The 24,688-nt window shown below is 37.9% G+C and overlaps 1 protein-coding gene across 1 annotated transcript in view; it reads right to left on the bottom strand.

The window, feature by feature from the left end:
• Window positions 1-210: 210 nt before the first annotated feature.
• LOC135952037 (uncharacterized) overlaps window positions 211-24,688 on the bottom strand; it is a 39,639-nt gene continuing 15,161 nt past the window's right edge. The window contains exons 2-6 of the mRNA XM_065501815.1: window positions 20,640-21,052; window positions 19,061-19,384; window positions 13,556-13,730; window positions 13,403-13,495; window positions 211-13,343 (exon numbers count right to left, since the gene is read on the bottom strand). Of these exons, the coding sequence (XP_065357887.1) occupies window positions 454-13,343; window positions 13,403-13,495; window positions 13,556-13,730; window positions 19,061-19,384; window positions 20,640-21,052 (13,895 nt within the window). The 3' untranslated portion in view covers window positions 211-453. The remainder of the gene's footprint in view (window positions 13,344-13,402; window positions 13,496-13,555; window positions 13,731-19,060; window positions 19,385-20,639; window positions 21,053-24,688) is intronic.

The following is a 24,688-nucleotide window of genomic DNA, read 5'->3' as shown; positions in this document are numbered from 1 at the left end:
GGTTTAACCAACAAATTCGGAATATTATTTTTAAAAAACTTTGCTCTCTTTTTGCTTAATGCTTCATTATTATTATTCCAGGCTTTTTTTAAATTTGAATTTAAGAAACAAAAACCTTGATTTTTAAAATATTTATATTAAAATACTGTTAAAAATTACAAATCATATTCATTACAAGCTAGAAAGAGATTTTTACAATAATTTTCATAGTTTTTTTTTTAATTTTGTAATTTTATTTAAAATAAAACCAAAAAATTTATTTAAAATATTTTGTGCTTTTCAATCTAAATGCATCTAAATTGTGTAAGTTTTATGTGTCAGAGAAGTGCGTTGTTGTTTATAATATGATTGTGGTTATAGTTGTTACTTTTTTTTTTTTATAAATATTTCTCTAAAACTAAATATGTTTTCTTATCTGTATAAATATATATTTATGTTCGTAATTTAATAATTTTATTCATCTTGTCCATAATATTCTTCAAAATCCTCAAAATAACTACTATCATGATCTTCTAGATCATGAGGAGATATTAATCTGGCTAATGAACCCTGACTGCTGCCTCGGCTATTATCCTGATTACTAAGAGCTGCTAAGGCAACCACCACATTATCTGGTTCTAATTGCATTTCCTCTGAACTGTTATTAAATGGTAAAATCTTGTCTGTATGACCCAAATACAAAGTGGGCACAGCCTCCATTTTAAGTTTGTTAATATCGTTCAACTCAAAACTGTTGTGGCTAAAGTGCCGTTTACATATTCTATAATTTTGTGCCCGAAAATCGGTATAGTCTAGTTTTAAGTTAGCAAACCATTTGTGTGAAATATCCGGATGATAGGGAAATTTATAAAGAGGCTTTAGGGGATTTATGCAACCATAGACTATACATTGTTCAGTGCACGTTTTCAAATGATCGGGTATATCGTTTTGATGTATAAAAGAATTCTCATTTAGGTTTAGGTTCAGGGTGGGCACCGACCAGGGCTGTAAAAGGCCTTGTTCGGTAAAGCATATGGCCTCAAAGTGTTGCTGGCATATGTTGTATTGATTTTCCTGGTAATTGCGAGGATCTATTTTCAAATTGAAACACCATTTAATGAAAATTTCCGAATCGCTGGGGAATTCGGTGAATAAACGTATGCCGGGTGTTTCCGAATTGTTGGTGCATTTTTGTACACAACACAAATAGATTTGAGACTTGACATCGCTTATAACAAAAGCTGATTGTTGGGGTTGAGGTGTCGAATATTCATAGTTTTCGGGGCTTTCAAATTTCTGTATGGTAAATAGGCTGCTGGGATTCTCCATTGGCTGCTCTTCCTGGATTTCTAATATCTCTTGTTTTATATCCAATAAAGGATAGTGATCTTGTTCTTTTGCATCCTGTTTGAATTTCACATCAAATACATTTTCGGTTATTTGAGTTTCGGCTTCTAAGGGCTCACACCATTCTTCGGAATTGTCCAATTCCTGTTTCACTTCTATATAATCATCTATTATCGAGGAGTTGGGTGAGCAGTTAGAGGTTTCAATGGGTTGTATAATATTCTCTATTACCAAGGAGTTATTATTAGGTGAGGCGGGAGAGCTTTCATTTGTTTCTAAATTGCATTGGGGTACAGCATTTTCTTTTAGTGTTTTGTTTTTATGGTTTATATCGGTTAACTGGAAATGTAAACCACAGATACGTGTGACATTTTCCTCATAGTTGTGGCAATTTGTATTCTCTAGCCATTTCTTTAAAAGGTCGGGATCTTTGGGAAATTTATAGAATCTGTTCTGGGTTATATCCTGTAAACCCTGGGCATTGGCACAGGTTTTAATGCAGCATTGACCTCTTAAGGCAAATATTTCATCAGCATTATTTTGTATTATTTTCTTTTTCGTATTTGTGTTGGGTAAATTTAAAGTGGGTACTGCCCAGTGCAAGAGTTTCATATTGTTAAAGCACTCTCTTTGAAAATGTATTTCACAGACTTTTGGCGGCGGTTGCTTTTTGAGAGAACAGTTATAAATGCCTATATTATGGCACCATTTCTTGGCCATTTCAGCTTTTGGAAAGCCAAACAGTTTGAACGATTTATAGGCATTAATGTTCTGGTTGGTGGAGCATTGCGGCACCGAGCATTTCTCTTGTAAAGTTGGTTTATTATTATTTAGGTTTTCAAAAGTTTCTTTTACTTTAAGTACCAAATCCTGTGCTGTAGTTTTGGAGTTACAGTTGGTTATGGCTTTTTTATTGGCTTCATAAAGGCTGCAGAAATGTTCCTTACATAACGGTATATTAACCATTTCCTCCAAACTTTCATTTTCCCATGATATATTGTGTTGTTTTAATTGCCAGATTAATTTATTTACTTCCAGCCAAATATTTCTAAAAATGCCATTATTGGGCCAGTCATAAAGTAGTTGTTCATGAGGCTTCTGCTTGCACAGAGGATGGCGGCATTTGAGTTTAAGCTGTTGTTTTTGTAATACTAAATCTGGTTGCTGTTGCTGCTCTAAATATAAAGTGGGCACGGAGCCTATTTTCAGACGGCCATGGCTTAAAAAGCAGGAAACATCAAAATGTTTAAAGCACACAAAATAGTGTTTTCGAACTTGATCTGAATCCTGCAACTTCAAATTGTTTAACCATTTCGTATAGACATTCAAATTTGTGCTGGGAAATTTACAAAATTCACCCACCACTCCATCACAAGATTTTACACAACATTTTTGGGAAGACCTTAAGGGCTGTGTGCTCGAAGGAGTGTAATCATTATCCAGACTATCCAACAGTAAAGTAGGCAGCATACCAGGTTTGGGTTTGCGACAATCTATTAAGGCTTTCCTTTCAAAATGTCTATGACATATCCAATCCTCCTCAGTTATCCTCTCCTCTTCAAGGTTTAAATTTGAGCACCATTTTGTTTTCATTTCTCCCGAGGGAAATTGTATTTTATTGATTTTATCATATTGTTGGGAACGTTGACAACATTGTACCCTACACCGTAAATAGCTATAGTGTTGTAGGGACTCTTTGGGATCTAATTCCAATCTTAGCTTTAAAGTAGGCACAGCACCAAACAATAGCCTAGAATTATCCTTAAGACACTGCTTGTCAAAATGCTCTATGCAAACTCTAAGTCTTTTCAACACCCCATTGGAGGAATACTGCCGATTGAGTTTACAGTTGGTCAGCCATTCATCACGTAATTTGCGTATAGGAGGTAATTTGAAGAGTGTTAAATTAGGCTGAAAATTACCATAATTTTTGCAGGATTTTATACAGCATGCCATAAAATTCCGGCCTTTGCATGGTAATGATTTCTCCTTTTCCTCCTCCTCTAACTCTTCATGTAACTCGTGATCACTGTGCTCGCTGGGTTCATAGTCCGCACGTGCCTCTAGATACTCATCTTGAGGCTGTTGTGGAAGTTCTTCTAGGAACAATTCATGGTCCTGATTGCTGTTGTCTTGGCTAAAGTTGATTTCATTAAAGTCTACTGTTTCTAGTTTAATTTCATAGATGGTAAATGTATTGCTTTCGTCCTGGGATTTATTTGATTGTTTCTCCTGTTTAGCCAGATTATTGTGTTCCAATTCCGTTACTACTTTTTTGGTTTCCTTTTTAATTGTTTCTGTTATATCCGTTAATTCTGTTACATTATCAGTTTCTGTTAAAATTTCCAATAAATTTTCCAAATATGCCTCCTCTTGTTGGCTGTTAGGGAAGTTCTCAGGCTCATTATTAGCTTCATTTTGAGAATTTGCCAAATCCTGTTTTAAGTTTTCTGTTTTCTCCTCTTCTTTTATACATTCTCCTAAGGATTCCAGATTGTTATTTGCTTTCAATTGCTTGCAGTTGTTTGTTTTTTCCTCTTTACTGCCTTTAGTTTCAATTTTATTTTTATTAATATCCTTTTTTCCTTTAATTTTAACCTTTTGTTGGGTTGTATTAATCAATCTCTCTGGCTTCCTTAACTGTCTCAAAGGCCTTAGGCTTTTGGGTCTGGATGTCTCGGTCTCGATCTCTGCTTTAGTTGCATTAATTTCCTTTTTAATATTTAACTCCTCTATCTCAGCTTCCTTTAAGATTTTATCTTCTTTTGACTTTATCTCATTCAATTCTGCTGGCTCTTTAAGTTCCTCATTGTCTTTATCTTCCCTTTCCTTTTTAATATTAGTTTTCCCTGTAAAATTGGGATTTTTGAAGAGCTTCTTGCGATGCCCTAATTTCAAAGTAGGCACCGCCATACTTCTTATCATTCCAAATTTATTAACACAGGACTTTTCAAAATGCTGTGTACATATTTTCCAATCTCTTAAAGACTCCAATTTGATTTGCTTATCCAGCTGCAGGTTATGGCTCCATTTCCTTAGCAGAGTCTTATCTTTGGGGAAATTTGTCAACTGCTGCCAAGGACCTTGGCACACTTTAACACAACATTTTAAATAAGAACGTCTGGCAGGATTTGTATAGATTTCCTTAGGTGGTTTATTTAAGGCCAATGTAGGCACTGAATGCTTGCGCAATAACTTAAAGCCCTTGTGAAAACAATCCATTTCAAAATGGGCCGAGCAAATTCTCATGGTTTCCCGATAATTTTGTTTGTTTAAACTTAAATTGTGCAGCCATTTCTGTTTCAATGTGTTGCTAAAGGGAAACTTGAATAAATAAATCTCTTTGGATTTATTTAAAATCTGCCTGCATGTAGGTATGCAGCATACATAAAAAGCTATTTTATCGGCTGGATTAAGATAAAGCTGAGACTTTCTTTTCAATTTCAGGGTAGGCACTGACCAAGCTTTCAAAGGTTTAACTTTGTCCACAGCCTTGGAGAAGCAGTAATTCTCAAAATGTTTAAAACAAACCCTTAAATTAAGCGTACATTGTTGTGGACCCAAATCCAAATTATGTATCCATTTCTTTATCTCCAATGGCCTAATGGGGAACTTGTAAAATGGCCCCTTATGGGTGAGGCAATTTGAAACACAGCAGTGTTTGAGGTTTTCATGATTGGAGGGCAAAGCTTCGGGAGGATTAACATACAAACTATTGTTGAAAGGCAACTTTAAAGTGGGCAGCGACCAACGATGTAACTTTTTCTCACTCAAACATCTTTCCTCGAAATGTTGGGCACATATTCTATAACAGTTTCGCTGTTCATAGTCAAACGTTAAGCCTGTATTATGCAGCCATTTATTGAACAGAGTTTGATCTTTGGGAAATTTGAAAAGCTTCCATATTAATTTAAAACCAGAATTGCATTTGGTTATATTACATTTATAGCATTGAATACCAGGCAAAGCTTTAAGCTCATTATAGGTAACCAGCAGTTTAACATATTCCTTGGATTCTTTAAGGAAAGCACTGTATTTCTCCAATATTCTTTCAAAGAAAGCTACAAAATGCACCGAGCATATGTACAAGGAGGTATTGTAGGTTGTCTCCATTTCCAGTTCCTGAAACCAAAAGCTTTGCAGCATTAAATCTTCCGGTAGTTTGTGATAGTAAAAGCCCTCTATGCCACAATTATCCAAACAACATTTTATAAAATTATTGCCATAGATATCGGAATCATTGTGACCCAAGTTTAAAGTAGGCAAAGCCTGTGTTATCAAATCTTTGTTGGAGATTTTACAACTTTGCTCGAAATGTCTGTCGCATACTCTTAAATCTTTAACCTCCGTTTCCTCTACTTGCAATTTTAAGTTGTACAACCACTTTTCCAAATCCTCTTTATGCTTGGGGAATCTATACAAATGCTTGGCTTCTTCAGAAGTCTGTTCACAATTCAAGACACAACACTTTTTAGTTAGTTCATACAACTCTTCATTGTTTTTATAGAACCAGCCTTTGGGTGATACCTCCAGGAACTTGGTGGGTATGGCATTTTCATGTAAATGCCCATTTTTAATGCAACTCTTATCGAAATGTTTGCTGCAAATAACATCATTACTCTTAAAGGTCTCCGTTGACAGATTCAAGTTAAAAAGCCACTTTTTGAGTATATCAGGTTTAGCGGGAAACTTAAACAGTTTCACCTTATCCACACTGGGTGTCTTTTGACAATTTTCCACCAGACATTTACTTTCATCGGGATTTGTGGTCAACAATAAATGACTTTCATTGTTCACGCCCAAATGTAAAACAGGTACAGCATTAATTTTCAGATTGTCCGAACCCACCATGAAACTTTCTAAGCTAAAATGTTTGCTACATACTTTGTAATGATTATTTAAAGCTTGCCTTAATTCAATTTGCAAATTGTTACACCATATCTTGCGTAATTCTGAACTCCTGGGAAATGCATACAATTTCAAATTGCTCTCCTCACACTGAGCTATGCAGCATTTCTCCTTAACACTATTGCTATTCACTCTTTTCAAGCGTAATTTGCGACAATTCCTGCTAATTGGTTGTGTATGACCCAAATTTAGGGTGGGTATGGCTCCAGCTCTTAAATTTCTTTTTTTAAAGAACACATAAGGCTCAAAATGTTGATTGCATATTTTTAAATTCTGCAATTTGCTTTTATCGCAAGAGAGTCTTAAATTTCTACACCATTTCCTTACAGTCATGGGCTCGTTTAATGGAAAGCTTATTAAGAATATATGATCTGTTTCAACATTGCCACAATGTGCTAGATAACATTTTTCCTTTTTGGTTTTTTTGATTTTTTTTGCTACAAAATCTTTTGGATTATTTTTGAAAATAGGCTCTCGATTGGCATAACTCAATTGTAAAGTGGGCACTGCCTTGGCATGAAGTTTTTTATTTTTAATAACATTGGCTTCAAAGTGTTTGGAACATATCTGCAAATCACTGGGTATGCTTAGTTTTTCGGGTAATCTTAGGTTTTTATACCATTTCTTTAAAGTAATTTCATCTGAGGGAAATTTAAACAAGAGCTCCGGTTCCAGTTCCATTTTCTCCTTGTCCTGTTTCTCCTTCTTCTCCTGTTTTACAAATTTCTTGCGCCGACAATGTTTGAGGCAACATAGCCGAAAAACCGATTGCTTGCTGGGTTTTGGAGTTTTATAGGGTGGTGGTGGCTTTAAATTGGAGTCGGACTCTTGCATATTACCGGTTTCCGAAAATTCCTTGGTAACGCTTTTCTTTTGTGGTGTATCCTCTAGGTTGCTGTGTTTGGCCAGGCGATTGGGTCCTAAATTCAAGGTGGGCACTGCTCCCAGTTTAAGCCTTCTGGTGCCTATGACACGCAATTCAAAATGATCTATACAAACCCGACCTATACATTCCTCTGGCTGTAAGCCCAAGTTATCACACCATTTCTGTAACAGCTGGGGATCTTTGGGAAATCCATAAGTAGTTAAATGCTGTTCTGGAGTTTTTTCTTTGCCACAGTGTTTGAGGCAGCACATGGGAGCTACCGCATTTAAAGCCTTATCAGTTCTAAGATTGGTTTTGGCCGAATAGTCCATTTCATTGGTTTCATCTTCTGATAGTTCCAGACGTTCTCGCTTAACACTAATTGCATTCAATTCCGTACTCTCTCTTTTCAAAGTGTTTGCAGATAATTGTTCTTTTTGTGATTTCCTTTCACATGTTAATGTAGGCGATTGCACCAAATTGGGAGTTTTGTATGGAGTATCCTGTAAAATTTCATTTAGGGGATCTGTTTTTAGTTCTGGCGAGCGAAAATTATCAGCTCTTTGATCGGGTGTCACCGAACGAGGCTCTCTAAAGCAATTAAATGATTTATAATCAGGAGTTTCGGATCTTAATTTAAGACCGCCAGCCGGCGGTTTTTGTTCAGGAGTTTCTGAGCTTAATTCTTTTAAGCTGGAGGCCGGTGTTATAGATCTGCGACCCCTTAAGCTACTAGCGGGGGTTAAGGAACCAAATTCCCGTTCATAGGAAGAACGTGAACATAAATCCATTAGGTCTTCAGGTGTCAAAGGTGTAATGGAGACTCTTAGCTCTTTGAATTTAATAGAGCTCCAATCGGTTATAGAAGTTGTTACACTATTCTCATCATCCTCTTGATGTCTCTCCTTTTCCTTTTCCTCTTCATCTACCCCTTCCTCCTCCTCCTCCTCCTCCTGTTCATCATCATCATAATAAACCTCTTCTTCCTCCTCCTCTTCTCCTTCTTCCTCTTCTACTTCAGATTCCCATATCTCTTCATCTTCCTCCTCATCTGTATGAGGCTCATATTCCTGCTCAGCTTCCTGTTCATATGTCAATTTTGTTCGGCAGGGATCTTGTTTTAGCTCTCGTTCAATTTCCTTTACTTTTAATTTCTCAATCAGTTCTGAATTATCAAAGATGTCTATATCTTTGTGATCCAAATTCAAAGTAGGCACCGCCCCATTTTTCAATTTCTTCTCTCCTATAACGTCTTTCTCGAAATGTTCCTGACATATTTTACCCTTACACTTGTCCAAGTCTAATTTCAAATTTTTCGACCATTTCTCCAAAAACTCTGGTGATTTGGGAAACACAAATAAGCGAACTCCTTGCGACACCGAGTGGTTCCTGCAGTGTGTAAGCGCACAACGTATGGCCGGTACTGATTGTACCTTGCGGGGATTATCGAAAATAGCTTCTGTGTGTCCCAAATGCATGGTGGGCACCGCCCAAGGCTTTAATTGTTTGCCCTCCAAACATCTTTTGTGGAAATGCTGGTTGCAAATTTTAACATTTTGCAATTTGTGACTGGATTTCTGGTGTGTAATTTGTAAATTATGCAGCCATTTGCGTTTCATCTTGGCACTAGTGGGCAGACTATAGAAACGTACACCATGTTTCAATCTACTCTTGCGACAGCTGGGCACATAACATTTGGCACTGTCAAGTGACTTTTTGATTTTAACTTGTTTCAATTGGATTTCGGAAACATCCTCTGGAGCATCAAACACTTCTTGGCGTATAGTGGTCTTGTTGAGATGTTCGGGTGTGTCATCATGACCCAAATATAAGGTGGGTATGGCCCAAGAACGTATGCGACAGCTGCCAAAGCACAATTTTTCAAAATGCAAAGAACATATTTTCAGCAGGGGAGTAAAGTGATTAGACATTTTCAAATTATCACACCATTTCTTTAGTAACTTGTCATCACAAGGAAAGTTAAACAGTTTTATGGAATCATCGGTTAACTCTGCATTCTTTTCGTAATTGCAGTTGGTGACGGCACATTTCTGGATTTGAGGACCCAACATTCTTCGATCGATTTTCGTTAAATCTGGATTCTTATACAAATGTTTTTCCTCGCTGGGCGGTAAATTCAGTGTGGGAATGGCCCAAGATCTTAGTCTTTGATTTTCGGTTATACAATAGGACTCGAAATGTAAGGCACACACCTTATTCATGTATCGGCGATGTTCATCGGGTATAATGCCGGTGTTGTGGGACCATTTGTTCACCAAGTGTTTGCCATATGGAAAGAAAAACAGTCTTATAGAGGAATTTAATAAATTGGTAGGACATTCCTCTACCCTGCACTGATAACTATTGATTACCAGCGATATGTTAGACTTTTGATAATTGTATTGCAGCTTGTTGAAATCAGTTTTCAAATCTGGATTTTCCTCGCTCATTTCCAGCATTTGAGGTTTCAGTTGCTTGAATAGCAATTGGAAATGTAGGCCACAGACTTTAGATTCAGATACCTCTTCACTTTTCTTAAATTCCTTTAACCATAGCTGTTTAAGTTCTTGTGTTTCCGGCAGTTCATAGGGCTCTCTCATTATGGATTTGGGTGCGGAGCACTCGTTAACACAGCACTTTATGTCTGCGGGTTCCAAACTTAAAGGATCCGAGGCATCTTCCTCTGGCTCATCACACTCATATTGCTCACGATTCTCTTCACGCATTATGCGCCGCCTTTCCAATCGTTCGGCATCTTTTTGTTTTATAAACAAATTGGGTCTTATTCTATCGGGATTGATTTGGTACAAATCGTCCAGCTCTTCATGGCCCAGATTCAATGTGGGCAGGGCACCAAAATTAAGTCTAGTCTTTCCCACACACACCGCCTCGAAATGGTCATTGCAAATTTTATATTTTTCTCTTTCCTTGAAATTGAGAAAATCTATTTTCAAATTATGCTTCCATTTGCGGAACAATTTCAGGTTCTTGGGGAAACTATTCATTTGGGCATCATCATATTTGCGTGTCTTGCCACAAGTGGGTACACAGCACTTGAAAAGGAACTCTCCGGCTCTTTGTTCGGGTGGAGGATTGGGTATTATCTCCACTAAATCATCTTCCTGGTGACCCAATTTTAAAGTGGGTATACACCATTTGTATAGCTGTCGGGGCCCCAGACATTCAGGCTCAAAGTGTTTGCTGCATATCTTAATGCCTACACAATCATTGGGATTCATTTTAAGATTGTTGCACCATTTCTTTAGCAATTCATCATCATCCCGAGGAAAACGAAACAGTCTGATATCCTCCATTTCCTTGCGCGAATCACAGCCATTCACTACACATTTCTCCAAATCGAAAAAGGATCTGGTCTCATTGGGATACAGGTCTTTAGCCTCGTGACCCAGTTTCAAGGTGGGTATTGCCCCGGGTGATAATTTCTTCTCTCCCACCGAATGCGGCTCAAAATGTTCGGCACAAATTCTCAGCTGTGAACTTAACTTGCATTTAGGCCAATTCTTAATATTGTGTCGCCATTTATATAAAATCGATCTATTGTTGGGGAAACGGAAGAGTGATACACCATCCAATTTGGTTTTGCGACAGGATTCTATGATACATTGCCGCTGAGTGCCCATCTTGATTTGTTTCAAACGTGCGGGATTTTGATAGATTTTATAGCCAGGCGGAGCATTAAGGTCTAGAGTGGGTACGGCCAATGACATGGGACAGCGTTTGGTTAAAACCGAGGTCTCAAAATGACTGGAACAGATACGTCGATGAGAACTACCCACCAAAGGCAATTGCAAATTGTGACACCATTTCGCCAGAGTCTGGCGGTTGTTGTAGGGAAAACGGAAGAGATGTACCTTGTCCACCGAACGCATTTTGCGACAATGTGGCAGACAACATCTGGGCGACCACTTGATGGCATCTTGTGTGGACAATATTCTTTCGGGTTTGATTTTCTTCTTGTAAATTGTAGGCATTGGAGGAGGATTCTCAAATAAGTGTTCCACCTTGCCACCCAAGTTGAGGGTAGGCATGGCCCAATTTAACAAACGCTTGCCTATGCAATGCTGCTCAAAGTGTAAATTACAAATCTTCAGATTCGGCAGCTCTGTGACATCTACCATCAAGTTATGAGCCCATTTAACCAATTGTTCGGCATCTTCGGGTGGTCTGTACAATTTGACATCATCTATTTGGGGATTGCGTTTGCAGCTTACAACACAGCACTCGCCCTGTTCGTCACCATTATTGGGAGCAAAAGGTTTAACCCAGTTCTCATTGATTTCTTCCTCCGAGGGCAAACAGTGAGGAGCCTCATCCCAGCCCAAATTCATGGTGGGTATGGCCCATTTCTCCAAACGCTTGTTGCGCAAACATCTATCTTCAAAGTGGATCTCACAGACAGCATCATTGAAGAGTTTCGTGCCATCTGGTATGGGTTTTTGTAAATTTTCACACCATTTCTGCAACAATTCAGGATGAGTGGGGAATCTGTGTAAATTGGCATGATCACGATCGCGATTTCTTTTGCACGATTGTATGCAACAAGTTTCTCTAATATTTAGTTTCTTTATAACATCAGGATTGCGGAATATATTCGAATCCTCATGGCCCAGTTCTAAAGTGGGCACTGCAAAAGGTCTCATGCAGCCTCCTATGCAGTACTTCTCAAAGTGGGCACTACATATCCTAACACTTTTGTGCATTTTCATTAAATCCATTTTCAGATTATGACACCATTTCTTTAGCTGCTCGGGACGTTTGGGCACCGTATGTAGAGTAATGTCAGCTGAATGGCGGGTTCTCTTGCAAGAAGGCACCAGGCACACATCACCCAAATCCAAATTATTGGAGTTATTTGCTGCTGACGCAGAGGAAGAGGAGAATTTTTGCACCATGGAGCTCATAAAAACACCATCGTAAATATGAGAACCCGAAGATTGTCCCATTTCCTGCTTAAATAATTCGGCATATTTGTGAGCCTTGGACGAAGTTGATGGTTGAGGTGGTGGTGGCGGTGGAGGCGTGTAAAGTTCGTTTTCATATATATTAAATCTATCATTATGACCTAAATTTAAAGTGGGCACAGCGCCCGGATTAAGTTTTCTTAAGCCTAAGGCTTCTTTAATGAAATGAGAAGAACAAATTTTATGATTTTTACCTCTATACATATTGGGATCTAATCTTAAATTATAACACCAGCGTCTCAATAAAGTTTCATCACGTGGAAATCTATACAAGGACAAATTACAATCATACGATCTACTGCGCCGGCAGAAGGGTAAAAAACACTTTTTTTCTTCTTGGTAAATATTGGGATTATCGTGTATCTTGCCATAGACCGTGCCCAGATTGAGTGTAGGTATGGCCCAGGGTTTTAAACGGAACTTACCAAAACATTTCTCTTCAAAATGCCGCGAACAGAAAAACCTATTATCCTTACTGTGCACCGGCAGGCGGGAGTTCTGACACCACTTAATCAAGGTCTTTAAGTCGCGTGGAAACACATGAAATTTTACATTGGTTTCGCCCCGTTGTGACGGGCAACCCGGCATACTGCATTTGGCCATTTCACCAGCAGGAAACCCCCCCGAACTTTCTCTATTTTGATATAAATTACCCACATCATCATGGCCCAAATTAAAAGTGGGCACAGCCCAATAACTTAAAGAATATTTAGCTATACAACGTTTGGGAAAATGTAAACTACAAATACGATAAATGCTATAATTAACATTGGGGTCGTAGACCATTTTTAAATTATGCAACCATTGAGCCAAATACTTTTCATCTCTGGGGAAGCCAAAGAATTGTAAAGATGGCGACGAGAATTTACGTACCCCACATTTGGGCACACAACAAATGGCTTCATCATCTTGTATGGCATCGTTATTATTAAAGGAATACGATGAGTTGGTAGAACTGGAAGCATTATCCTGATAATCATGCAGAAAAGCTAAACTTTGATTGGAACCCGCATTATAGTCGGGTGTACTATAATCATTGTCATAGGCCGAAAAGTCGGACTGATCCATGGGTGGATAAAAATCCGGTTCTACTTTAATTTCTGTTTTTACCTCAACATGTGGCTCTAAAGCAAACTCATTTACCGTACTAAACGCTGTTGCGGAAGGTGTTGTTGGTGTGGTAGGCGGCTCCATGGAAGATTTTGAGGTGGAAGGTTTTGCATATAATGGTTCCAAATGGTGACTACTACCAGGAGGTATATCTGCAATAAAATAAAAAAGCAATCAATAAAATTTCTTTAGTTTTCTTAATTATCAGTACCTTTTAAGGAAAATGTATGTGCAATTTCCAGATTCGAACTTTCCGGTTTTCCCAGATAAGGTGATGACGACGAGGTAATTTGTTTATTAAAGGCTATAAAATGGAAAATCATTTCAGTCCAGTTTTAAATATAGTTTCAGCATGATTTCCTACCTTCTTTATCATAATATTTTCCACAGAAATCTTCATTGGCCATATAATGATCATGTAGTTCCAAAGAAGTTTGAAAACATAAACGACATATACAACAGTCGTAGCGTGGCTGGTATTTATGTTCATTTAAGTGTGTATATAATTGCTCACGTTCGGTTACACTTATACAGCAAATCTGGAAATTAGAGAAACATAATTTTGTTAGTTAAAGATAGATGTGTTTTTATATATGGAGTGTTTACATTAGACAAATTAAATGAATTTCTAAAGTTACTTTTTGAATTCCAGATCAGTTCAGGTACATTTCTAGTTATAGTTCAATTCAAGTTCAGTTCTGGTTCAGTTCTAGTTCAGTTCTAGTTCAGTTCTAGTTCAGTTCTAGTTCAGTTCTAGTTCAGTTCTAGTTCAGTTCTAGTTCAGTTCTAGTTCAGTTCTAGTTCAGTTCTAGTTCAGTTCTAGTTCAGTTCTAGTTCAGTTCTAGTTCTGTTCTAGTTCTGTTCTAGTTCTGTTCTAGTTCTGTTCTAGTTCTGTTCTAGTTCTGTTCTAGTTCTGTTCTAGTTCAGTTCTAGTTCAGTTCTAATTCAGTTCTAGTTCTGTTCTAGTTCTGTTCTAGTTCTGTTCTAGTTCTGTTCTAGTTCTGTTCTAGTTCTGTTCTAGTTCTGTTCTAGTTCTGTTCTAGTTCTGTTCTAGTTCTGTTCTAGTTCTGTTCTAGTTCTGTTCTAGTTCTGTTCTAGTTCTGTTCTAGTTCTGTTCTAGTTCTGTTCTAGTTCTGTTCTAGTTCTGTTCTAGTTCTGTTCTAGTTCTGTTCTAGTTCTGTTCTAGTTCTGTTCTAGTTCTGTTCTAGTTCTGTTCTAGTTCTGTTCTAGTTCTGTTCTAGTTCAGTTCTAGTTCAGTTCTAGTTCAGTTCTAGTTCAGTTCTAGTTCAGTTCTAGTTCAGTTCTAGTTCAGTTCTAGTTCAGTTCTAGTTCAGTTCTAGTTCAGTTCTAGTTCAGTTCTAGTTCTGTTCTAGTTCTGTTCTAGTTCTGTTCTAGTTCTGTTCTAGTTCTGTTCTAGTTCTGTTCTAGTTCTGTTCTAGTTCTGTTCTAGTTCTGTTCTAGTTCTGTTCTAGTTCTGTTCTAGTTCTGTTCTAGTTCTGTTCTAGTTCTGTTCTAGTTCTGTTCTAGTTCTGTTCTAGTTCTGTTCTAGTTCTGTTCTAGTTCTGTTCTAGTTCTGTTCTAGTTCTGTTCTAGTTCTGTTCTAGTTCTGTTCTAGTTCTGTTCTAGTTCTGTTCTAGTTCTGTTCTAGTTCTGTTCTAGTTCTGTTCTAGTTCAGTTCTAGTTCAGTTCTAGTTCAGTTCTAGTTCAGTTCTAGTTCAGTTCTAGTTCAGTTCTAGTTCAGTTCTAGTTCAGTTCTAGTTCAGTTCTAGTTCAGTTCTAGTTCAGTTCTAGTTCAGTTCTAGTTCTGTTCTAGTTCTGTTCTAGTTCTGTTCTAGTTCTGTTCTAGTTCTGTTCTAGTTCTGTTCTAGTTCTGTTCTAGTTCTGTTCTAGTTCTGTTCTAGTTCTGTTCTAGTTCTGTTCTAGTTCTGTTCTAGTTCTGTTCTAGTTCTGTTCTAGTTCTGTTCTAGTTCTGTTCTAGTTCAGTTCTAGTTCAGTTCTAGTTCAGTTCTAGTTCAGTTCTAGTTCAGTTCTAGTTCAGTTCTAGTTCAGTTCTAGTTCAGTTCTAGTTCAGTTCTAGTTCAGTTCTAGTTCAGTTCTAGTTCAGTTCTAGTTCAGTTCTAGTTCAGTTCTAGTTCAGTTCTAGTTCAGTTCTAGTTCAGTTCTAGTTCAGTTCTAGTTCAGTTCTAGTTCAGTTCTAGTTCAGTTCTAGTTCAGTTCTAGTTCAGTTCTAGTTCAGTTCTAGTTCAGTTCTAGTTCAGTTCTAGTTCAGTTCTAGTTCAGTTCTAGTTCAGTTCTAGTTCAGTTCTAGTTCAGTTCTAGTTCAGTTCTAGTTCAGTTCTAGTTCAGTTCTAGTTCAGTTCTAGTTCAGTTCTAGTTCAGTTCTAGTTCAGTTCTAGTTCAGTTCTAGTTCAGTTCTAGTTCAGTTCTAGTTCAGTTCTAGTTCAGTTCTAGTTCAGTTCTAGTTCAGTTCTAGTTCAGTTCTAGTTCAGTTCTAGTTCAGTTCTAGTTCAGTTCTAGTTCAGTTCTAGTTCAGTTCTAGTTCAGTTCTAGTTCAGTTCTAGTTCAGTTCTAGTTCAGTTCTAGTTCAGTTCTAGTTCAGTTCTAGTTCAGTTCAGTTCTAGTTCAGTTCTAGTTCTAGTTCAGTTCTAGTTCAGTTCAGTTCTAGTTCAGTTCTAGTTCAGTTCTAGTTCAGTTCTAGTTCAGTTCTAGTTCAGTTCTAGTTCAGTTCTAGTTCAGTTCTAGTTCAGTTCTAGTTCAGTTCTAGTTCAGTTCTAGTTCTAGTTCAGTTCTAGTTCAGTTCAGTTCTAGTTCAGTTCTAGTTCAGTTCTAGTTCAGTTCTAGTTCAGTTCTAGTTCAGTTCTAGTTCAGTTCTAGTTCAGTTCTAGTTCAGTTCTAGTTCAGTTCTAGTTCTGTTCTAGTTCAGTTCTAGTTCAGTTCTAGTTCAGTTCTAGTTCAGTTCTAGTTCAGTTCTAGTTCTAGTTCAGTTCTAGTTCAGTTCTAGTTCAGTTCTAGTTCAGTTCTAGTTCAGTTCTAGTTCAGTTCTAGTTCAGTTCTAGTTCAGTTCTAGTTCAGTTCTAGTTCAGTTCTAGTTCAGTTCTAGTTCAGTTCTAGTTCAGTTCTAGTTCAGTTCTAGTTCAGTTCTAGTTCAGTTCTAGTTCAGTTCTAGTTCAGTTCTAGTTCAGTTCTAGTTCAGTTCTAGTTCAGTTCTAGTTCAGTTCTAGTTCAGTTCTAGTTCAGTTCTAGTTCAGTTCTAGTTCAGTTCTAGTTCAGTTCTAGTTCAGTTCTAGTTCAGTTCTAGTTCAGTTCTAGTTCAGTTCTAGTTCAGTTCTAGTTCAGTTCTACTTCAGTTCTAGTTCAGTTCTAGTTCAGTTCTAGTTCAGTTCTAGTTCAGTTCTAGTTCAGTTCTAGTTCAGTTCTAGTTCAGTTCTAGTTCAGTTCTAGTTCAGTTCTAGTTCAGTTCTAGTTCAGTTCTAGTTCAGTTCTAGTTCAGTTCTAGTTCTAGTTCAGTTCTAGTTCAGTTCTAGTTCAGTTCTAGTTCAGTTCTAGTTCAGTTCTAGTTCAGTTCTAGTTCTAGTTCAGTTCTAGTTCTAGTTCAGTTCTAGTTCAGTTCTAGTTCAGTTCTAGTTCAGTTCTAGTTCAGTTCTAGTTCAGTTCTAGTTCAGTTCTAGTTCAGTTCTAGTTCAGTTCTAGTTCAGTTCTAGTTCAGTTCTAGTTCAGTTCTAGTTCAGTTCTAGTTCAGTTCTAGTTCTGTTCTAGTTCAGTTCTAGTTCTAGTTCAGTTCTAGTTCAGTTCTAGTTCAGTTCTAGTTCAGTTCTAGTTCAGTTCTAGTTCAGTTCTAGTTCAGTTCTAGTTCAGTTCTAGTTCAGTTCTAGTTCAGTTCTAGTTCAGTTCTAGTTCAGTTCTAGTTCAGTTCTAGTTCAGTTCTAGTTCAGTTCTAGTTCAGTTCTAGTTCAGTTCTAGTTCAGTTCTAGTTCAGTTCTAGTTCAGTTCTAGTTCAGTTCTAGTTCAGTTCTAGTTCAGTTCTAGTTCAGTTCTAGTTCAGTTCTAGTTCAGTTCTAGTTCAGTTCTAGTTCAGTTCTAGTTCAGTTCTAGTTCAGTTCTAGTTCAGTTCTAGTTCAGTTCTAGTTCAGTTCTAGTTCAGTTCTAGTTCAGTTCTAGTTCAGTTCTAGTTCAGTTCTAGTTCAGTTCTAGTTCAGTTCTAGTTCAGTTCTAGTTCAGTTCTAGTTCAGTTCTAGTTCAGTTCTAGTTCAGTTCTAGTTCAGTTCTAGTTCAGTTCTAGTTCAGTTCTAGTTCAGTTCTAGTTCAGTTCTAGTTCAGTTCTAGTTCAGTTCTAGTTCAGTTCTAGTTCAGTTCTAGTTCAGTTCTAGTTCAGTTCTAGTTCAGTTCTAGTTCAGTTCTAGTTCAGTTCTAGTTCAGTTCTAGTTCAGTTCTAGTTCAGTTCTAGTTCAGTTCTAGTTCAGTTCTAGTTCAGTTCTAGTTCAGTTCTAGTTCAGTTCTAGTTCAGTTCTAGTTCAGTTCTAGTTCAGTTCTAGTTCAGTTCTAGTTCAGTTCTGGTTCAGTTCTAGTTCAGTTCTAGTTCAGTTCTAGTTCAGTTCTAGTTCAGTTCTAGTTCAGTTCTAGTTCAGTTCTAGTTCAGTTCTAGTTCAGTTCTAGTTCAGTTCTAGTTCAGTTCTAGTTCAGTTCTAGTTCAGTTCTAGTTCAGTTCTAGTTCCCAATTCAGTTCTAGTTCCCTAGATTGGTTTGCATTGTGAAATCCATGGAATCAACAAGATGGCGTTCGTGTTTTCTGGCATTGTGGACTTCAGGATGTCCTAGAGCAGCGTCAATTGAAGTAGCGAAAGTCTTCTATAGCCCAATTGCAAGGTGATTCTCTCAATCAAGCGGTGAGCAGCTGGTAGTTGATAGGTAAGCTTGGAAAGGAAAAGAGTTTCGAGTTTCTTTGCTACAGTTGATAGGATTGAAATAGATATGTACTATTGTCCATCATTTGCCATTTGCTCGGGTCTCAGTAACAAGATTACTTGACCCAGTTCCTCACGGACTGCTTAAAAACGCGAAGTTGTTTCCACATCAGCATGGAGAAGCAGAAGGCTTGGCTGCGTTGATGGCTTCTGCACCTTCAGTTGTGGTATAAAATTGTGATGTGTCCGTGACTGGATGATAACGTATTGAATGAACAATACTTCGCCATGTCTCTCTAGGCTGCTCAAGATAAAGGTCGACTGAAAGCACGCGAGTACTGGATATGGTGGTATATGCACTTTTAATCGCTAACCTTTCGACTTACTTCGTCGAGTTGGAGAGAGACCGGATTTTAGATCAGAACTCCTGAACTCAAGTTGCAGTTCTGATCTAGAAATTTTCCTCTTGTCATCATTTATCAACCTGCAGATATCCATATTTAATTCAACGATGCTTCCCGATTCTTCAGATGTCACCAAGTTCGTCTGCGAGTCTTGCTACTTTCGTTGGGAAGTGCGAAAGATAATCCCGAAACAAGCTAGAAGATCATTGAAATCTACTGAAGCAGCGTCAATCTGCTCTCTTGTGGTTGAAAGTACTGATCGAATATAGACATTATAGAGCTCTAAATACGTTTCCTCCGATCTGAATGCAGTAAATTCTAATAGAACAGGACCATAGTTCAGGGATGATTATAATTCTGGCATTAGCTAGTAGAAGAAGTGTATTTTTTTCCGGATAATGAGAAACACATCCCTAATTTTGGCATACTATTAAAGCAACGAAAAAACTCATCTTCTGTGAATCAAAAGTTAGGGGTATAAAACTTAAAACTGTAGCTCCCTTTAAAATGCTAATGTAAACAATCCTTTTCTATAAATTCTATAAAATATCCTGCCATACTTACATTACATTTATACATTTCATATTCATGCTGGCCGTATTCATGTTGTTCGCACTCATCGATGGTTTCATAGAATTTCCCACAATATTTTTGACAAAAATATCTATGGGAACGATGTAATTGTTCGTGCGTCTGCAGTTCCTCATTAGACATAAAGGACATGGGGCATACGGAACATTTAAAGTCGTATTCAACAATATTGCAACTGGATTGAGCAACATGTTGTGTGTAGTTTTGACGTTTCAAAAAAACTTGTTTACATCGTTGGCATATGGGCAGAGTTGAGGAACGTTCTGTTTGTAATTTGCGACGAGGAAAGTTAAGGGGCTTGTAAAATAAAAAAAAAGAAATGAAAAAAAGTAGTAGAAAAAAAAATTCATACAGAATAAGTGAAAATAACAGCCGCAACAACAACAGCAAGAACAAGTAAGAGTGCTATATTCGGCTGTGCCGAATCTTATATACCCTTCACCAAATTATACTTCAAAATTTTAAATATTTTTAGGTAAACAAAATTTAATTTTTTTTCCAGTTGTTTTTTGAATTTTTTGAAAAAAAAAATTTTTCGATTGTTATTTTAAATTTAATTATTTTTTTTTTTTTAAATTTAAAATTTTTTTTTTTTAAATTTTAAAATTTTTTTTTTTTAAATTTAAATTTTTTTTTTTTAAATTTTAAAATTTTTTTTTTTTAAATTTAAAAAATTTTTTTTTTTAAATTTTAAAAATTTTTTTTTTGTTTTTTAATTTTTTTTTTTTTTTAAAAAAAATTCGGGTTCAAAATTTTTTTTTCCCGATTTTGACCCATTGTAGGTCCAACTTACTATGGTCTTATATACGTCGTTGCAAATGTCTTTGAAATATCTATCATTAGATATCCATATTGTCTATATTAATGTCTTAGTAATCCAGATATAGGTAAAAAATAGGTCAAAAATAGAGGTTGTCTTGGTTTTTTCCTCATATCTCAGCCATTTGTGGACCGATTTTGCTGATTTTAAATAGCAAAATTCTCGAAAGCATGTCTGACCGAATTATTGAAGATTTGGATCCCGAAGATATCTGGGGTCTTCAGAAAACTGATTTCAACAGACAGACAGACAGACGGACAGACAGACAGACAGACAGACAGACAGACAGACAGACAGACGGACATGGCTTAATCGACTCCGCTATCTATAAGGATCCAGAATATATATACTTTATAGGGTCGGAAATGAAAAATGTAGAAATTACAAACGGAATGACAAACTTATATATACCCTTCTCACGAAGCTGAAGGGTATAAAAACAAACAATAAATTTGTAGCAAAACAAAAAAACGAGAAAAAATGAATGAAAATATTTGTGTAGTACCGTAGTAAATGTGTGTTTGTGTAAATATGTAAACGTTTATGTACATAAATATGCTTGTACATATGCATGTACATATGTATGTACATATATATGGAGTAGTATTGTAGGTTATGTTATTGTTTATTTTTGTTGTTGTTGCTGTTACTGTTGTTGTTATTTCTTCTTTTGTATTCATATTGTTTTGTTTTGGTTTTATTTCTTGTTTTTTATTTGTTGTTTGATTTTACCTTTGCTTCTGTTTTTATATTAGTCAAGGATATTTGCTGTTGTTGTTCTGCTTGAGGTTGTTGTTGTTGCTGCAGCTGATGTTGTTGTTGTTGTTGCTGGTTTTGCTCTGCTGGTAGTATCGTAGTAGAATTCTCGGAATTTGTACAATGTTGGATTTGTTGGGAAATATCTTCATTATGAGTATGTTCACTATGATGTTGAGGATAATCATGAGGTTCTTGTTTTATTATTTGTTGTTGTTGCTGCTGGTGTTGATGTAGTTGTTGCTCATGTAATTGTTGTTGCTGAGCACGTTGCTGTTGTTGATGCTGCTGCTGCAGCTCATATTGTTTACGTTTTTCTTCCATGTGAAAAGAATTATTTTCAATTTGTGGCGCACTTTTGTGATAACTAACATCATCCACGGGTTCAGCTGAAAAAGAAAACAGAGTTTAAAAGGAAATATAGTACATTTTACAATTGTGAATAACAAAGTAATGATGATTTAAATGAATACTAGAGACTATATTGAAAGGAATCTTAGCAAATTCACTTAACATTTTTAAAACTAATCCAAATTGATTCCGCAATGATACTTTGATACATGACACATGTGTAATGGCAACTGTAACATCTGTTGGCACCAGTCTGTACAAATGGAAGTAGTAATTGATAAAACTTCAAGCTCAAAAGGATTCGTGATCAATAGAAGACTTTATTAACATTTTCTTTTGAAGTTAAAAGAACTGACTTAAAGTGAGTGGAATATATTGTAACAAAATTTATGCCGATTTATGGGATGTGATGCAAATGCTCATCACAGCCAATGGGGCAGTGCTGATATCAATAAAAGAGGTGAGTGCGTCTATGATTTCATAACTGTCAATAATCTAGTTATCTGTAACAAGGGCAATATGCCCACGTTTAGGAACAAAGATAGGCAGGCGGTTATAGACATGACCTTGACGAACCAAGATGATAATTTCGTTAGAGATTGGAGGGTATCCACGGACTGTTCCTTTTCGGATCATAGTAGGATCACCTTCACTTTGAATTTTAACTCGTCCTTAAGGGTACCATTTAGGGATCCTAGGCGGACAAATTGGGGAACCTTTTATGATAAGGTACGTACTGGGTTTGAGCAGTTTAATTTATGTGAACTGATACCACCCAATTTGGAAATAACGGTGAACAATTTCACGCGTTTATTAAATGAGAGCTATGAGTCATCATGCCCAATGAAATTTCCCGGCAGGCGTAAACAGCCAAAATGGTGGACTAAGGAACTTCAAGTTCAAAGGTCGACGGTTAGGAAATCTTTTAATAGGGCAAAGCTCACTGGATTACAAGGAGACTGGAACAACTACAAGGTGTGCTTCAATAAATACAAGGGAGATCTGAAAAGAGCGAAGCGGACTTCATGGAGAAATTTTTGTGAATCCGTTGATAGCGTCAATGAGATGTCAAGATTTCGGAGAATTTTATCCAAAGACCCAAAGGTCATAGGGTATATTCAAAGAGCTGATAACTCATGGACGGAATCTAGCTCGGAAACACTCTCCCTGCTTATGGAAACACACTTTCCTGGTTGTGAAAGTATAGGCACTAGGGCTGACGATCAGGGGGCTAACATGCCTGAGGGAACTAGTCATGACTCTAGACAAATTGAGGGAATAGTCACTAGGGAAAAACTAGCCTGGGCGGTAAAATCTTTTGACCCGTATAAATCACCGGGTCCGGATGGAGTATTTCCGGCGATGCTGTGTAATATCCCGGATACGGCATTATTCCTCTTGGCGGATATCTTCAAGGCCTGTCTCAGTAGAAGGTACCTGCCGCGTGGGTGGAGAGAGGTCAAGGTTGTTTTCATACCAAAGGCCGGTAAGGCCAGCCACTCGAAACCAAAGGATTTTAGACCTATTAGCCTATCGTCTTTTCTTTTGAAGACATTAGAACGACTGATAGATCTACATCTAAGGAGCAATATAGATACCCATCTCATTAGCAACGCTCAACATGCCTACCTCAAGGGTAAATCCGTTGAGAGTGCGCTTCATGAAGTGGTCGGTTGTATAGAGCACAGTCTGAAGCATAGGGAATATACTTTGGCTGCGTTTCTTGATATAGAAGGTGCCTTTAACAACATCAGGACAGAGGCAATTAGGAACTCGTTAGTAGAACTTGGGGTCGACGACTTTCTAGTGAGTTGGATAATCTTAATGCTGGAAAGCAGGATTATCAATTCAACCCTAGGGGACGATGTGATCAGAAGACGGGTTACCAGAGGTACACCACAAGGTGGAGTTCTTTCTCCTCTACTGTGGTTACTGGCGGTTAATCCTATTCTCAGGACCTTCGAATCTAAGGGTAGGAAGATAGTCGCCTATGCGGATGACGTGGTGATCCTGATTAAGGGAAAATTTCTCTCAACTATCAGTGACATCATGCAGGAGTCGCTTAGCGATCTCTCATCCTGGGCAAAGACTAACGGGCTGGGTGTAAACCCATCAAAGACAGAATTGGTGTTGTTTACTAGGAAGTATAAGGTAGAGAACTTCAAATTGCCGAAACTAGACGGCGTCGAGCTGAGTTTATCAGGGGGAGCCAAGTATTTAGGAACCTTCCTTGACAATAAACTGTCATGGAAAATAAATACGCAGGAAAGATTGAAAAGGGGCCTTAATGCCTACTATACATGTAGGAACTCAATTGGCAAAAACTGGGGCTTGCGACCGAGTATGGTTAATTGGATCTACACTTCTGTTGTTAGACCTATTATTACTTATGGCTGCACAGTGTGGTGGGAGGCAATGAGGAAACGTAGCTACAGGGCTATACTCAACAAGGCTCAAAGATGTGCATGTCTGGGTATCACAGGTGCCCTAGGCAGCACCCCGCAGGCGGCGTTGGATATAATCCTGAATCTACTACCCATTGAGATATATGTTGAAAGTGTGGCAGCAAGGAACTTACTCAGACTATCTGAGTCTTCCTTAGTGAAATCCTTGCGGATGGGACACACTATGATACTGTATGAAGCAGGTCTTGTTAGTCAGGGCATTACTCCATCTGGAATCTCTGACTATAAGGTCGCAACCTTCAGCTTTGGTGCTTCACCCCCAGTAGAATTCCCCACTAGGGATAAGTGGGCTGGATCCGATCAACTGTTTGATGGGTGCGCAGTTTTCACAGACGGTTCCAAAATGGATTCTGGTACGGGGGCCGGGGTATATTTGGTCGACCAAGACATTAAGCGCTCATATAGACTCCCTAACGAGTGTAGCGTCTTCCAGGCAGAGATCTTCGCGATCTGGAAAGCCACAGAGTTGATAGGGACACACATAAATAGGGGGTCTTCAGTGACAATATATGTAGACAGTCAGGCAGCACTGAAGGCCTTGGAGTGTCATTTAATACACTCCAACCTAGTAGAGGACTGTAGGAGAGCTCTGGAGGAGCTATTGGCACATTACTCAGTGAGATTGTGTTGGGTGCCGGGGCACTGTGATATACAGGGTAACGAGGTAGCAGATGAACTTGCTAGACATGGTTCCGATTTGGACCATGACACTAGGGAACGGGCTGTTAGACCACCCATTTGTCACTACTACAGGGTAATCTACGAAAGATTCCGGGACTGCACGAATCGATCCTGGTGCAGTAGAACAGATTGCAAAGTGTCCAGGGCCTTATGGCCAAGACTGAATGCGAACGCGACTGGGACACTGTTAGAATTGGATAGGTACAATCTCAGGATTCTAGTAGGAGTGATAACCGGTCACTGCTCAATTGGAGCCTTTAAGGGAAAGTGGGACACTGACACACAGGACTTCTGTAGAGTATGTGGGGATGCAGAGGAGATAGAGACAGTAGAGCACATTATGTGCAACTGCCCTATGCTACAGGGTCATAGACTTAAATGGCTAGGAAATAGATTTCTGGATGAACTTGGTAATGTTGCTGGCTGCAAACTAAGCAACATACTAGGTTTCATTAAGGGAATAGGGTGGCTATTTAAGGGACGTTCTACGGCAGGTCCAAATCCGTGAAAAGACTAATCTTTCCTTTC

Source organism: Calliphora vicina, chromosome 2 (assembly GCF_958450345.1).
Source record: "Calliphora vicina chromosome 2, idCalVici1.1, whole genome shotgun sequence".
Classification (NCBI taxonomy): domain Eukaryota; kingdom Metazoa; phylum Arthropoda; class Insecta; order Diptera; family Calliphoridae; genus Calliphora; species Calliphora vicina.
This window is presented reverse-complemented; position numbering and strand designations above follow the sequence as displayed.